General features: G+C 40.0%; 1 protein-coding gene across 13 annotated transcripts in view; it reads right to left on the reverse strand.

Annotated features, from left to right (window-relative positions):
• Positions 1-3,876: 3,876 nt before the first annotated feature.
• Positions 3,877-13,399, reverse strand: part of ptprk (protein tyrosine phosphatase receptor type K) — a 132,525-nt gene continuing 123,002 nt past the window's right edge. For 7 of the 13 annotated variants that reach the window (XM_079572635.1, XM_079572633.1, XM_079572634.1 and 4 more), the window contains 12 exons: positions 11,579-11,615; positions 11,404-11,501; positions 11,180-11,296; positions 10,942-11,096; positions 10,690-10,825; positions 9,937-10,086; positions 9,559-9,732; positions 7,927-8,058; positions 7,728-7,853; positions 7,461-7,624; positions 7,078-7,213; positions 3,877-6,246 (listed from right to left, as the gene is read on the reverse strand). In XM_079572635.1, the coding sequence (XP_079428761.1) occupies positions 6,190-6,246; positions 7,078-7,213; positions 7,461-7,624; positions 7,728-7,853; positions 7,927-8,058; positions 9,559-9,732; positions 9,937-10,086; positions 10,690-10,825; positions 10,942-11,096; positions 11,180-11,296; positions 11,404-11,501; positions 11,579-11,615 (1,482 nt within the window). In that variant the 3' untranslated portion in view covers positions 3,877-6,189. Of the gene's footprint in view, positions 6,247-7,077; positions 7,214-7,460; positions 7,625-7,727; positions 7,854-7,926; positions 8,059-8,972; positions 8,991-9,558; positions 9,733-9,936; positions 10,087-10,689; positions 10,826-10,941; positions 11,097-11,179; positions 11,297-11,403; positions 11,502-11,578; positions 11,616-13,399 lie in introns of all 13 variants that reach the window. The other 6 variants (XM_079572636.1, XM_079572643.1, XM_079572637.1 and 3 more) reach the window with 2 other exon arrangements.

Raw genomic sequence — 13,399 nt, forward strand, 5'->3', positions numbered from 1 at the left:
TGCAATTATCGCTTTGGTGCTTTTTACAGCCAATCTTTGTAATTCAATCACAGGTCATTGTTTGAAGGGACAGCTTTGTGTTCAGGAGAGACAGTGCAGGTGAAGGCATTCTGTGTGCAAAAATGACCAAAACACCTATGTTTTTGTGATGGAATCTGAATATGGATTGAGCCAGGTTTAAATGACATGAAATGTTTTTTGGACATCTTATATTGTCCATGAGGAAAAAAATAAATAGATCTAATTTCACCTTGCTTTGTGGGTTCAAAACTCAATAAATCAGGCACACACAAAAAAGAAAAAAAAATCCTTCAAGAAAAACGTTATAATAATATATATATAATAATACTGTTATAAGACTGAAAAAGGTTGTGCTTGTAAATTATATATATATATATATATATTCTGGGGAGGAAAAAACTGCTGAATCTCCCCTTAAATGAGATAGAATGCATTAATTTGTTGTTTGAGCAAAGGTGCATTTTGAAATGTCTCGTGAACCATATTAGTGAAAGCTAAATTTATTCATTTATAATAATACAAAATAAAACTGAATCAAAAATCGAGATAAATCAAATGAGATTAAAAAAATACGATGTTTTTTGTTACCATAACAACAACATAATCTGCTAAATGAACTTCTTCAGATTTAACCTTTTATGCGTACACCTTGAAATAAATACATAAACTTAAAGTAAAGTATGAATTGAAAATCAGTGCAACTTCACAGGACTTGTTGTGATCATTTGAGCGCTAAAATTACCTTCACTGAAATAATCAAATAATGATCATCATTATTGTTATTATCTTAGAGCATATGCTGGCTTTCTATGAATTCGGCGTCACTGTAATCCACTGTCATCCGCCTGAAATCCTGACCAGCCTAATAGTGCAATAGCATCAAACACATAAAATAAAGATTACCTCACAGTCGACCGCTTTAGTGAACAAATAGGCACACATGACACCCCCAGTGCACTATGCAGCAAGATATAGGGCTGCGAAAACCTGCAAGCCCAGGTGCAGATCTCATTCTTATTTCTTTCTTTTTTTCGTTTGTTTGTTTGTTTGTAAGAATACTGAAAGCACACAGATAAAATAAACGCGTCAACAATATAATACCCCCTGTACAAAACTCATGCATTCATCTAAACCTCAGTGAAATATGTTTGGGTGCTCAATCAGTCAGCGTAATTCATTCCTTGTTGTTTTTGTTCCTTTTTTGTTATTGTTGTTTTCGACAGACAATCAGCAACACGCCAAAAACATGAAGCGTACACTCAACACGTCAATAGACAGAAGGCCAGAGACAGGGCTTCGGAAAACACTGGCACTGCAAAGATGTCTTTCTATAGTTTGCTCTCTTTTCTTAGAAATCCTCAGACAATGTTTGTTTTATTTTTTCTTTGTTATGCAGATTTCATGTTTGAACAACTTCCCCAGCAATAAGTTGAACTGAAACACTTGCTTTGTTTTAGCCCGAGTGTTGGTACAAACCTGAGTTGAATGGATGAGGGCTGTCAGGCTGCTTATGGGCAGGAGAAAGTGGAAAGATGGATGTAGTGGCAGCTCCCTAAAAGACACACATCATTAATCATTTTAAAAATCCATAGGACTTACAGATGAAAATCATTTGTTAGCTTGCCATGTAGCTACATAAGTAGAAGAAAAAATTTCACCAATTTTACAAAGAAACAGCAACGGGATTGAAAAAAAAGAGAAGTAACAAATAGAGCTGCACAATTTTGAAACAATAGAGTTTTGAGAAGCAGCTATTGTACTTCTCAATTTAGCTCTACTTTCGACACCTTTTTTGGACCCATTTCCTGGTGGAACTTGGTAGGTTCAATATTTTATGGGGTCGTTCTTGGTGTTGCAACAATTGGTCTTGCCATTTAGTTCATTGTTCAGAGAGACAAAACTACACCTTGGCAAAGACTGACCAGTCACTGACCTGTTGCGAATGAGCTGTCCACTCCATGCATCTTCAGCCGTGATATCTTCTTTCATATGATTTCTGAGTCCCTTCATTAGTTCGGTCTATGGTCATTGCAGTGCTGAACAGTTTGACTGGTTTGTGAGAGGAGAGAGCAGTCACAGCCTGGATGCTTTTTGGTGAAGCAATGTCTTGTGTTGTGGCAGTGGGTAGAGATTTACAAAGGGCCTCTTTAGGGTTTTGGAGAGGGATTTAAAAATATTTGATAGCCTATAATAAGGCTAATAGTTAGCATAAAATATTTTGAATTGTTAAATATAAAGAGGATAATTATAATGCCAAATATTCAGTTTTGTACAGAAATATACATATATAAATATATAATAAATGCCTAATTTAAATTAAACTATTTTCCGCTGTTGACCAATGTCAATTTTTGTCAACATTATTTTACAAGATCTTCAGATAGCATGCAGGATAGTGAACTGAATGTATTATTTAGTGTTTTATTGCTGTTCAGTATTACAGCATCTACAGGTCTGTTTGCGTACATTTAAGATTTCATTTTCAGATTTTAAAGGAATTGTAAAACTTTCTTTTCCAAATGCAAGATTATTGTTTCTGACATTTGTTTTCTTTCCCTGCTTTTATGTGTGGTTTGTTCAATTTGCCTCTTCTGCGATATATCCATAAAATGTAAATAATTATGCAAATTAAACTTTTTCAAGAAACCGACTTGGGTTTGTTTAAGACAGTGTTTACTTACTGATACACAGGATCATATTTCTAACCAAACCTGTTGGATATGATGCCTTCTAAAGTCTCTCCTTTCTCCAATGGCAAAAGAGCTTCACTGAAGTATGTATGAAGTATGAAGCTGTGCCTAAATAAATATAATAAATAGTAACAATAATCAATAACAGAACAACATGCTAACTCCAGCTAACGCTAGTGTCACTCGGTTAGCTGCTACACTAGTGTTAGCTAGTTTACCTTTAGAGCTAAATGTGTATTTAGCGCTACTTTAATGCGTTAAATTGTACATTATTCTTGACTATGCATGTGTAAGCTACGAGTCAAAATGAATATCAAATATATAACTCTAATTTCACTATCAACTGTCTGTGGTCTATCTCTTTGAGCTAATGTTGCTCATGTAAAATGCGCTGCGCACACGTGGCAATAATAATAATAATAATAATAATAATAATAATAATAATAATAATAATAATAATAATAATAATAATAATAATAATAATAATTACAGTTACTTACCTCAAGTGGAGGAGTTCAAGTATCTCGGGGTCTTGTTCACGAGTGAGGGACGGATGGAGCGTGAGATCGACAGACGGATCGGTGCAGCGTCAGCAGTGATGCGGTCGCTGTATCGGTCTGTCGTGGTGAAGAGGGAGCTGAGTCGGAGGGCAAAGCTCTCGATTTACCGATCGATCTACGTTCCCACCCTCACCTATGGTCATGAGATTTGGGTAATGACCGAAAGGACAAGATCGCGAATACAAGCGGCCGAAATGAGTTTCCTTCGCAGGGTGGCTGGGCGCACCCTCCGAGATCGGGTGAGGAGCTCAGCTACCCGGGAGGAGCTCGGAGTAGAGTCGCTGCTCCTCCACGTCGAAAGGAGCCAGCTGAGGTGGCTCGGGCATCTGTTTCGGATGCCTCCTGGTCGCCTCCCGCGGGAGGTGTTCCAGGCATGTCCTAGTGGGACAAGGCCTCGTGGAAGACCCAGGACACGGTGGTGGGACTATGTCTCCGAGCTGGCCTGGTGTCGCCTCGGGGTCCCCCCAGAACAGCTGGAGGAAGTGTGTGTGGATCGGGAAGTTTGGGCATCTCTGCTGAGACTGCTGCCCCCGCGACCCGGCCCCGGATAAAGCGGAAGAAAATGGATGGATGGATGGATGGATGGAATTACAGTTGCACTGTAGTTAAAGAAGTGGTCTTTATTACAGCAAAGAAGCCAAACATTACAGATAATAATATTATGAGGCTTACAAATCAATTGTATACTCCACCTGGGCTTTCAAACTGACACCATCTTCATTTGTGAGTTTTTGAGACTTCACATTATTTGTAGCCTCCAGTGGGGGTCTTAAAATGTTCAATCACTGTTGTTTGCATGCTGTCCAGAGATGTTCAGGGCTGAACTGAGTAAGCAGTGTTAGTCATAGGCATCTGACTTCCTCAAACCAAAAGTTTGTAGAAGAAAAAACTCAACAAAATAAAGAAATGTTTTATACCTGGAGTACAATCTTTGACCTTTGTATCTACAACAGAACTGCCAATCTGACAACCATCAGTCCTGTCTTTCCAATAGAGCCTTTGTGAAATCTATTTACATTAACTTTTCCCTTTTAACTAAAGACCGCAGGTCCATATTATTATCATTTTATTTACAATATTTTTTTTTTCTTCAAACGTTTTGTTCACAACAGAAGTACATACTGTGACATGAAAGCTTGTGAAGCCCCACTAAAGATGAATTGGTGAAGAAAAGCATATCCAAGGATATTCTATTCATACAGTGATGGTGAACAAGAGCATGTTCCAACAACGCCCTGGGAGCGATGCATGTTAAAATGCTTATCAACAAATGATTAGGCACAATAACCTTTTAGGTTCACAGTCCTGCTAGCTTCACCCACAGAGCCAATGAATGTTTTGGGGAACTGCTAAGCAGGACACGTAGATAAAAAGCTTACCCCAACATCAAGAGGGGTGAGCGCCTTTATCCAATATGTGCACATAAATGCACTGATTAAGACTGCCTGAGGCTACCACAAACCACAAACAGCAATGGCATTTTATACAAAGAAAACCACAAAAACATCACATTGATTCAGTAAAGGAAAACAAGACAATACTACTGGAGTCCACCTAAATACTGAAAATCTAATGCTTCCATATACAGCTTTGATGGCGAGGCTCTTCACATTTCCCAAACTTAGCTGGTGTTGCCTTTTAGTATCAAACATGACACTCAGGCCCACCGCTTGAGAAACAGCGCTGGTAAGAGTAAACATGAAATGGGGGAAAAAAAGGATTGTTCTTAAAAGCAATGCAAGTAAACAAACAATAAATACAAACAATGTGCTTAAACTGTATAGACATATTTACACAAAGTCTTTGGCATATGAATAAACGTCAGCTACAAAATGATATTTCAACAAAAAGCAAAAAGGGTTGGCCGCCATTGCACAAAACAAAAGAGGCCTGGGACACTTCCAATTCAGTTCAAAACATAAATGGAGAACACTTGTCCCTGCTTCCATATCTTCAGTCAAAACGTCAACAAACCATGTCTCTCTTTCCCCAAATTGACAACAATTAGTATTTTAAAAAGTACCATTTTTGTATTGGAGGAATTGAAAGTGCATTGGGCCCAGCCCTAAAATAAGCATGATTAGGCTAATGTCACATATGGCGTACATAATTCAAAATTCTCTAGCCAGTAGACTGTTCCATGATGCTATCAAACTTTTAAAAAATAAAACAACATATGATTTTTATTCTGCAGTTTAGAGGGGCTGCAGAAAGTGAACACAATCACACAACAAGTCACACTTACATCTATTGAGTGTCTCCCACATTTTATCACTTAAAAACTTCAGATTGAAAATAAAACAAATGCCTGATTATAGTCATGTAAACTTATTTTGCTTTCATGTTCAGTCGTTCAGTAAGTTACTTTATAAACCATCAAATAAATGGGTTTAGAGTGGCTGTTGACCTGGGTAACAAGTGACAAGTTCTTCAAGGAAATGGTACAAAAATAAATGGACACAATGAATTGACAGATAGAAAAAATATTACTATTTCAATCACAGAGTTCTGCAGCTTGTACTTCAGTACAAGCTGCAATTATGAAGAAGCAATGCCCTACTCTTTCATGCAGGAGTCTTAATTTGGAACTTATCAAACGGCTCCCTGTGGCCAAGTGAGACCTCTACAGTCCAAACCGGGGCATTACAGCTCAAAGACTGTGAGGAAACGGCTCCAAAACACACACACTGGTAGAGCCACTGGCACTGGAAAACGCTGTACAATAATGAGTATGTCCTCTTCTCACTTGACTGGCACGCCTCCTGTTCTGTGTCCAAGCATTTCCCTTTAAATGAAGGTCTGCTGCGCCATTTGTCAGGGATGCAAATAATGGCTACAGATGGAGGAGCTACGGGGTCAAACATAAGCAGGTGGAAGGATGTTCGGCTCGCTCTCCTCTGTGCATCTCCTGTGTTCTCTTACGATGAAGACTCGATGAACTCAAGCGCCAAGTCGTAACAGAAACGGTACTGCTCCTGTGGACACACGCGCATGCAATATGTTAAGGCAAACTCCAAACTGTCCTCTTGTATGCTTTTATGTATTTGTTTGTGGAACAATTGGAAGTACCGCTTATAGCTAATAATGTGCATCTCAAATGAAGCCCAATCCTCATGCTGTCATGACAAGTATAAGTTTTCAATTGTTCAGGAGTTCCTGATCCTTGCAAATGATTTTGATAAACCGTCATCTAGTGGAGCAAAGTAATAATAGCCTGAGGCTAATGTCTGTTCAAATCCCAGTGCTAAAGAAGCTTCTTGAATGAAAGACAATCCGGATTTTCTGAAAACCTTTGGCACTTTTGTATCCTTTTATCAATGTAGTTTAGACATAATGACAAATTTTAATCTTAACTTGTGTATGAGCCAAATGTACAAATCAAAATGAGAGATTCTCATAGGGCTGCATGACATGGAAAAGGAAAAAAAAGAAAATATTCATTCTTTAATATAACAACAACAATGTTATTATTGCAATATATAGGTTTCATTAAAGAATACTAAAAATAAGATTCACGATTCAGAACAGGACTGAAAAAATACTAAATAACTTCCAAAACAAGGCTAAAATGTAACTAATTTAGTATTTTCATTTGAGGCTGTGTTATCAAAAGTTGTGTAAATCTCAGTCGGTTGGAAGACCTCATTGGTTTTATAATATAGTATCTTCTTGTGAGTTTAAGTATTGTGTCGCAATAATGATCATTTAGCAACATGCTAAATGATCATTTTGAAAAGAGTAATACATTTTGAAGAGAGTAATACATGCTTCAGTATTACTCTCTTCAAAATACTACATCAACTCACTGGAGTATCCACCATGTTGGGCTTGCTGTTTCTCAAGGTCTTGACGGCGTGGAACACATCGACCACACTTTGCCTTTTGGCCATCTCACACACAATGCTGCAGGCACAGAAGACACCACTCCGCCCACCTCCATTCCTGCAAATACAGCCAGGAGACAACGGTCAACATACTGAGCACAGGGGCCTGGTGAAGGTATCTGACATTTTAAGACCTCATAGATGACATATTCTGTGGTTTGCAGAGGGAATTGTTGTATATTGCCTGAATAATTGCAGCCTTTGACATGTAGTAAGTAGGCGGCTGAATTTGTAAATTTGACCACAGGTTTGCAATCTTTTAGCTACAATCCTACAACGATATAAAATGTGTGAAAGGAACTCACAGGCAATGCACGATAGTCCTCCCCTCTCCCTCCTCTCCCTCGCGCTGCCACTGGTCCACTTGCAGGATCAGTTTGAGGAAAGAGCGCTTGGAGGCAGGCACTTCCCTGTGGCCAGCCCAGCCCAGGTACTGGAACTGACGCACCATCAGGTAACCTTCCTGAGGCTAAAAGAAGAGCATATTTAAAAATATTTCTTTATTCGCATCATTTTAAATCTTGATCTGAATTCCAGGTAGGGACTCTTCTTTTAAGTTTGAGATATCTTACCCTTGTGAGGTTGCAAACTCTGAAGAGCCGACTAATAACGTCACAATCCATGGAGCAGGACATACATTCTACTTGGACAGGGCCGTAGCGCAGCATGCCCTCCTCGGGCCAGTACTGAGGGCACCCCTGGGAGCAAGCACCGGAGTTACACAAGAGGAAGAGGATTTGGACAATAACGTAAGTTTAAGTTAAGCATTACCTGCGCTAGGTCAATCTCATTCAACATCACCAGACTGGTGCACCCATAGTCATACACCAGACGCCAGAAGTCTTTGACAGTGTTTGGCAAAGGATGCTGGGTAACAATGAATGCTGCAGGTTGTCTGTAGCTCTGCAAGAGATACAAAGGAAATTACATTTTGTTGGCAATGACACCAAATGTATCCTCATTATTTATACCATGTTATTGTGAAGCCATGTAGTATTCTCTTTCTCATTCTCACACACAAACACAGAGCGCGGGGCATGATGGGACCAGAGTTGTAGTCGAGTCATGTTTTGTAGCTCAAGTTGCCCTCAGGGCCTCATTGTTTGAGCAACTTGTTTTGAGCAAAGTCTGAGTCGAGTCCAAGTCTACAATCATGTGTTCAGGACGAGTGATAAATGGCAACATCCACGTCGAGTACCACATCTCTGGATGGATCAGGGCAGTGGTGATCATGCAGGGTGCCTCAGGAACATGCATCACATTGACAACACACTGGGCAAAGGGCAAGTGTAGAGCTGCACAATGTAGCCACGGATACAAGGATAAGCGTCAGTAATAACGTGGGAAGTCTGTTGTTATATTTGGGCAGAAAGACTAGTCAAATAATCATTTCAGTTGATGTATAAATACATAGTGGTTGTGTTCCTAATTTCTGATGAAGCTGTAATGTTCCCTTTAACGCTTGTGTAGGTCCGGGCCTGGTTCTAAACATTGTGGAGCTCTACTACACAGACACAGGGTCCCTATTTTATGGGCTGGCCAGCTTTATGTTCATCTGTTTCTCATGCTGTTACAGTATAGTCCACGTATCGGCCCATCTATAACAGAAGACAGGACAGAAAGCTGGTCGGGCCCACACACTAATGAGCAAGGGCAGCAGATGGGAGTGACGCTACTGTCTCTAGTTTAAAGAGAGGGATAATGGTGAGGTGTACGCCGCTGAGGGAATGACATTTACACAGATGAACCTGGAGGCATAAAACACTGAAGCCATGAAACAAATCCAGTATTGGAAATTCGAAGTGAAATCCCATTACCTGGAACTCTTCTGACAGCTTGTTTAGAGAGAGGCCAAAAGCAAGTTTAACTAAACTTTAGAAAAATGATCTTTAAAATGGGAGGAATTCCTTCCTCTTCTCATTCTCCAACATCATTGTTGAAGTTTTATAAATATATTTTTTACAACATGCATTACATTAGATGGTATAAGCATTAGAACATGTCTACAGCCCCCCGCCTTTTGAAAATCCTGCTGCAAACTGACGTCTTACCTTTAGCTTTAAAATTTCTATTAGAGTCAAAGACTCACAGGCAACACATGTCCTGCTGCCAGAGTAAACAAAAAGAAGCGTTTCGTGGCCAGAGAAGCTAGCGGTTTCTTCAGAACCTGGATTTGTCTCTAGCCTTCTGCTTGAACCACAGACACAGCATCACACAAACAGGGAGGGGAGTCTGTGTGCAGTGCATGTTGTTTGTCCTATACTTCTATGTATTCACTTCTGCTTCTTTGAGACATGTCATGATGAACTCTGTGTTGAAAGCAACATGCTTTCTATGACGGTATGTTTCATTTTCTCCAACACGATATTTTTCTGAAAGTGTTTAATAATAGTCCTGACTTACATCCATCAGAGCGGCATTGATGTAGTTGCTGCTCTCTCCATCTATAGTAATCAGGAACGGCAGGCATCGGTCTGGGGGGAGACCATCCATAAAGCGGTTCTTGTCTTGGTTTCTAGGCAACAAAGCGATGCTGCAGTCCTCCGGCTGTGGCTGTGGAGTCACTGAGTTTAAGGTCTGCAAAAAGATTGCGAAAATCAACTTTTGTTAGCATTATACAGTTGTGTATTTTTTATGTTTCTAAACAAGTTTCTACCTAGCTTGAGATAAAGAATAAAGAAGATGTAGAACCATAATGTGTGGGTTTTATTGTAATTTTAGCATAGACCTTGTTATTGTCCAACACTTAAAAAGAATTATAAAACATCGACTTCGACCTACCTGAAACTCATCCTTCAGGTGTGAGGAGTTGGTTTGGGAGTCGATGCGGATGAGCTCATAAAACGCTGCTTTGAACTCACACACCGGGATGGCCGTCTCTCCGCACAGACAGGCCTCTAGAATGGCGTCGTGGATGAAGATGTACTGCTCCTAAAACACATGCAAAAACAAACTGGATTGGATCACACACAAAAACAATGGACCGACCGTTTGGAAATTGTCATATAGTAAGAAGTGTTTGAGGTGTTTCACTGATTACTCAAGTCGTGGCAATGACAGCATGCGGCGCGGTGAGTGAAGGATGGAGGTTGAGATGAACAATGACTGGCATGAAAAACTGTAACAGCCTGATCATTTTAACAGGCCTGGGCTTTATAGGATTAAGCAATAATAAAAATGAGCAAGGATCAGACAAGAATAGGCCATAGGGTCATATCTTGTGCAAAATTGACTATGCTCAGCAGTTTAGCTCTTTGCAATATGTTTGTATTGGTTTTGAAGCCAAATGTTTGTCTTTGGTTTTATTGGATCATGTTTTATGAGTGAGCAACAATGCCCTCTTGTGTTAAACCTTTGCAATATACCAGCAATTCCAAAAACTCCCATGGATTTCAGCAGATTTCCACATTCACGCCATGCCATGAATGAAGGTGATGACAGTCTACCCACAGCCTACCCAAACGTAACACGCTTCTTCTATAACATTACACAGTGTGGATGAGGATGAGGATGGAGGATGGGTAATGCAGTCACCTCAGTCTGTACCATGTTGATCCTCCGAGAGCGCAGGGCTTTGACGCAGTTGTAAATGTCCACCACTCCTTCTCGCTCCGCCATGTCCAGCATGATGTCGATCACGATGAAGCAGCCTGTGCGCCCAGCTCCAGCACTGACACGAACAATAACAAAGAGATGTTAGAATGATCTTAAAACTTACATTTAGAGCAAATACACTAATGTTGGGGTTATGGCCATAGAATATATGTTAAAGAGTGTTTTTTTTACCTGCAGTGGACCACGATGGGCCCAGCAGAGGGTGGGTTGGAAACCTTGACTCTGCGGATGAAGGAAAGTAGTCCGGTGGCGTGATATGGGACTCCGTGATCGGGCCAGCCGGTGAAGTGGAACTGCTTGACTTCGCGGACCTCATTGAAACCGCGCTAGAAAAGTCCAAGCAGAACCTCACGTAAATATCCTGGAAATGCCACGATAATGAAGTTTAGAAATGCACAGCTTTGCTTACTCTCTCCAGAGTGAATGTACGGACGACGTATTCAGCGAGAGGTTCCACTTCCACAAAAGTCACTTTGAAGTCTCCGTAGACCTCCGCATCATCGGGCCAGTACTTGTAGCACTTAACCTGTACAGGATTTCAAAAAGAAGCTCGTGTAAGCATAAAAGAAAATCTGAAATTGTATAAAGAGAAATAAAATGAAAGTTAATAATAGAAAAACAAAAGTCTCATACCCTGCCAACTTCCACCAGATTGGTTACCATGACGATGCAGGCCGACTGCTCCTGCCACACCATCCTCCAGAAATCATAAACTGTCTCATGAACTGGGCCTGTATCCAAAAAGCACATGATAAACTTAATGAACACTAATCCTTTCTGATTAATGCTTTTTTTCTTCTCTTTTTACCTTGAGTGGCAATGTAGTGGCTCGGTCTCTGATAGCCCTAAAACACAGGTGACAAATATGAAGCAACAAAAAGCACAATAAGGATGTCTTATGCAACTTTTATGAATGCATATTTGACCTTTCAGTGACCAAGCGGCTGTATGGGTGGTTAGCATGGTGCCTTTACTTTCTGTCCTCTAGGACGCTCCAGGACCAATTGTTTTTTTAGGGTTTGCCAGTAGGTTTTCACTGCTGATGGATCTGTGTCCATGGTTACGTCTCCATTCAGTGTCATAGAGGCCACCGGGATGGAAAGCAAAGGCACCAAGCTAACCACCCACACAGCCAGTGGGTCACTGAAAGGTCAAAAAGGCACTAATATCAACCTTTTTTAGCATATAAAGTTGTATAATGCACCTTTCAATACATACAAAAAAAGAAAGCATTTGGAATAAACGCTGAGTCATTGGCACCCTAAATGTTGACTCATAACTCCTAGGTGCTCATTTTAAAACGACTTTAGTACACCACCTTTTGTACAACAGGCGCCTGAACTACCTAGGTAATTTCTCTGCAAAAGTGACACAATTGGGGAAAGCAACAAAGTCTGCTAACTTGCTAACATTGGTTTGCTGCATATTGGAGGTAACTCGAGCACTGAACAAATCAGAAAGTGTCAAATGAAGGTGTATGGACTTAAATAGTAAAAACATGGAGGAGCTTCATGAACTACGCGCTGACGTATAACAGAGCAGCGGAGCATTTTGAGAATGGAAAAGGCAGATGACTTAAATATGCAGGATTACTCAGCCGTGATTTGAAGAAAACACACAAGTATGCTTTTGAGAAGGGATTAACCCTAACCCTTCCTACTGTAATATGGCTATTAGCTTTAAAACTCTATTTACCATTATACGGTCCCAGGAGTCGGTGACAATGACAGCATTTCTGTAATATTGCTTTATTTTTTGGGACTAGAATACTGCAGGAATGTGCATGAGGTCCATAAGGTTTAGATGGAGGCCAAAAATCTGATCAATGTCAGATTTCTGGAGTTCTCAGATTATTGAAGAGATATGTGAACAGCATAATCTGATCGGAATGATTTTCTCTTATAAATAAAGCAAAAATGCCAAACTAATGTCACAAAAAAAGAAAAGACTAAATACATGTTTAATAAATAATGAAAGAGAAAAAATCTGAAGTTTTCCATGAAATAAATCCCAAATTAGTTTAAAGCAGAAGCACAGTGTGCATCCAATAGTTGAGTGGGTAGAGCTGCTGCACATATGCAGAGTATTACTCCATACTCAGAGTTGTGAGTTCGAGTCCCAGCTTAAAGTATTTACTCAAATGTCTCTACAACTCGTCCCTTACATCCTTATTAAAAATTAAAGCGCAGTTTGTCCTATTTGTACTTAACTTTGCTGAGATCACTACAATTAAGAAGAAAAATAATATCCAGTTGACTAGGTTTAAACCCTGGACCTTTGAGTTTCTCCGTAAACTTTTGCTGTCTCCACTGGGCCATGCTCAGGAGTGTATCAATCATTGAACGATTGAACAGACTTACCCTTAAAAAGCAAAAGTTCAGAACGTCTTTCCCCCGCCATTTTTCATTACAAATGCCACATACTTCTCTTTGTCATTTATATAGCAGATTCAGTAGCTTTTTGTTGTTGTTTTCTTGTCACTGGAGACATACCTAATATTTAAACTACTTCTGTCTTAGAATAAAGACACTGTCTGTGCATATAAGACAGGAGCAAAGTGATGTGATGTAGCACTTCCAGACAGATGAACAGCTCTGTGAGGAGGAAAGTGTTACGCTGGTGCGTTCAA

The sequence above is a fragment of the Gobius niger genome, assembly GCF_951799975.1.
Source record: "Gobius niger genome assembly, chromosome: 15".
NCBI lineage: Eukaryota > Metazoa > Chordata > Actinopteri > Gobiiformes > Gobiidae > Gobius > Gobius niger.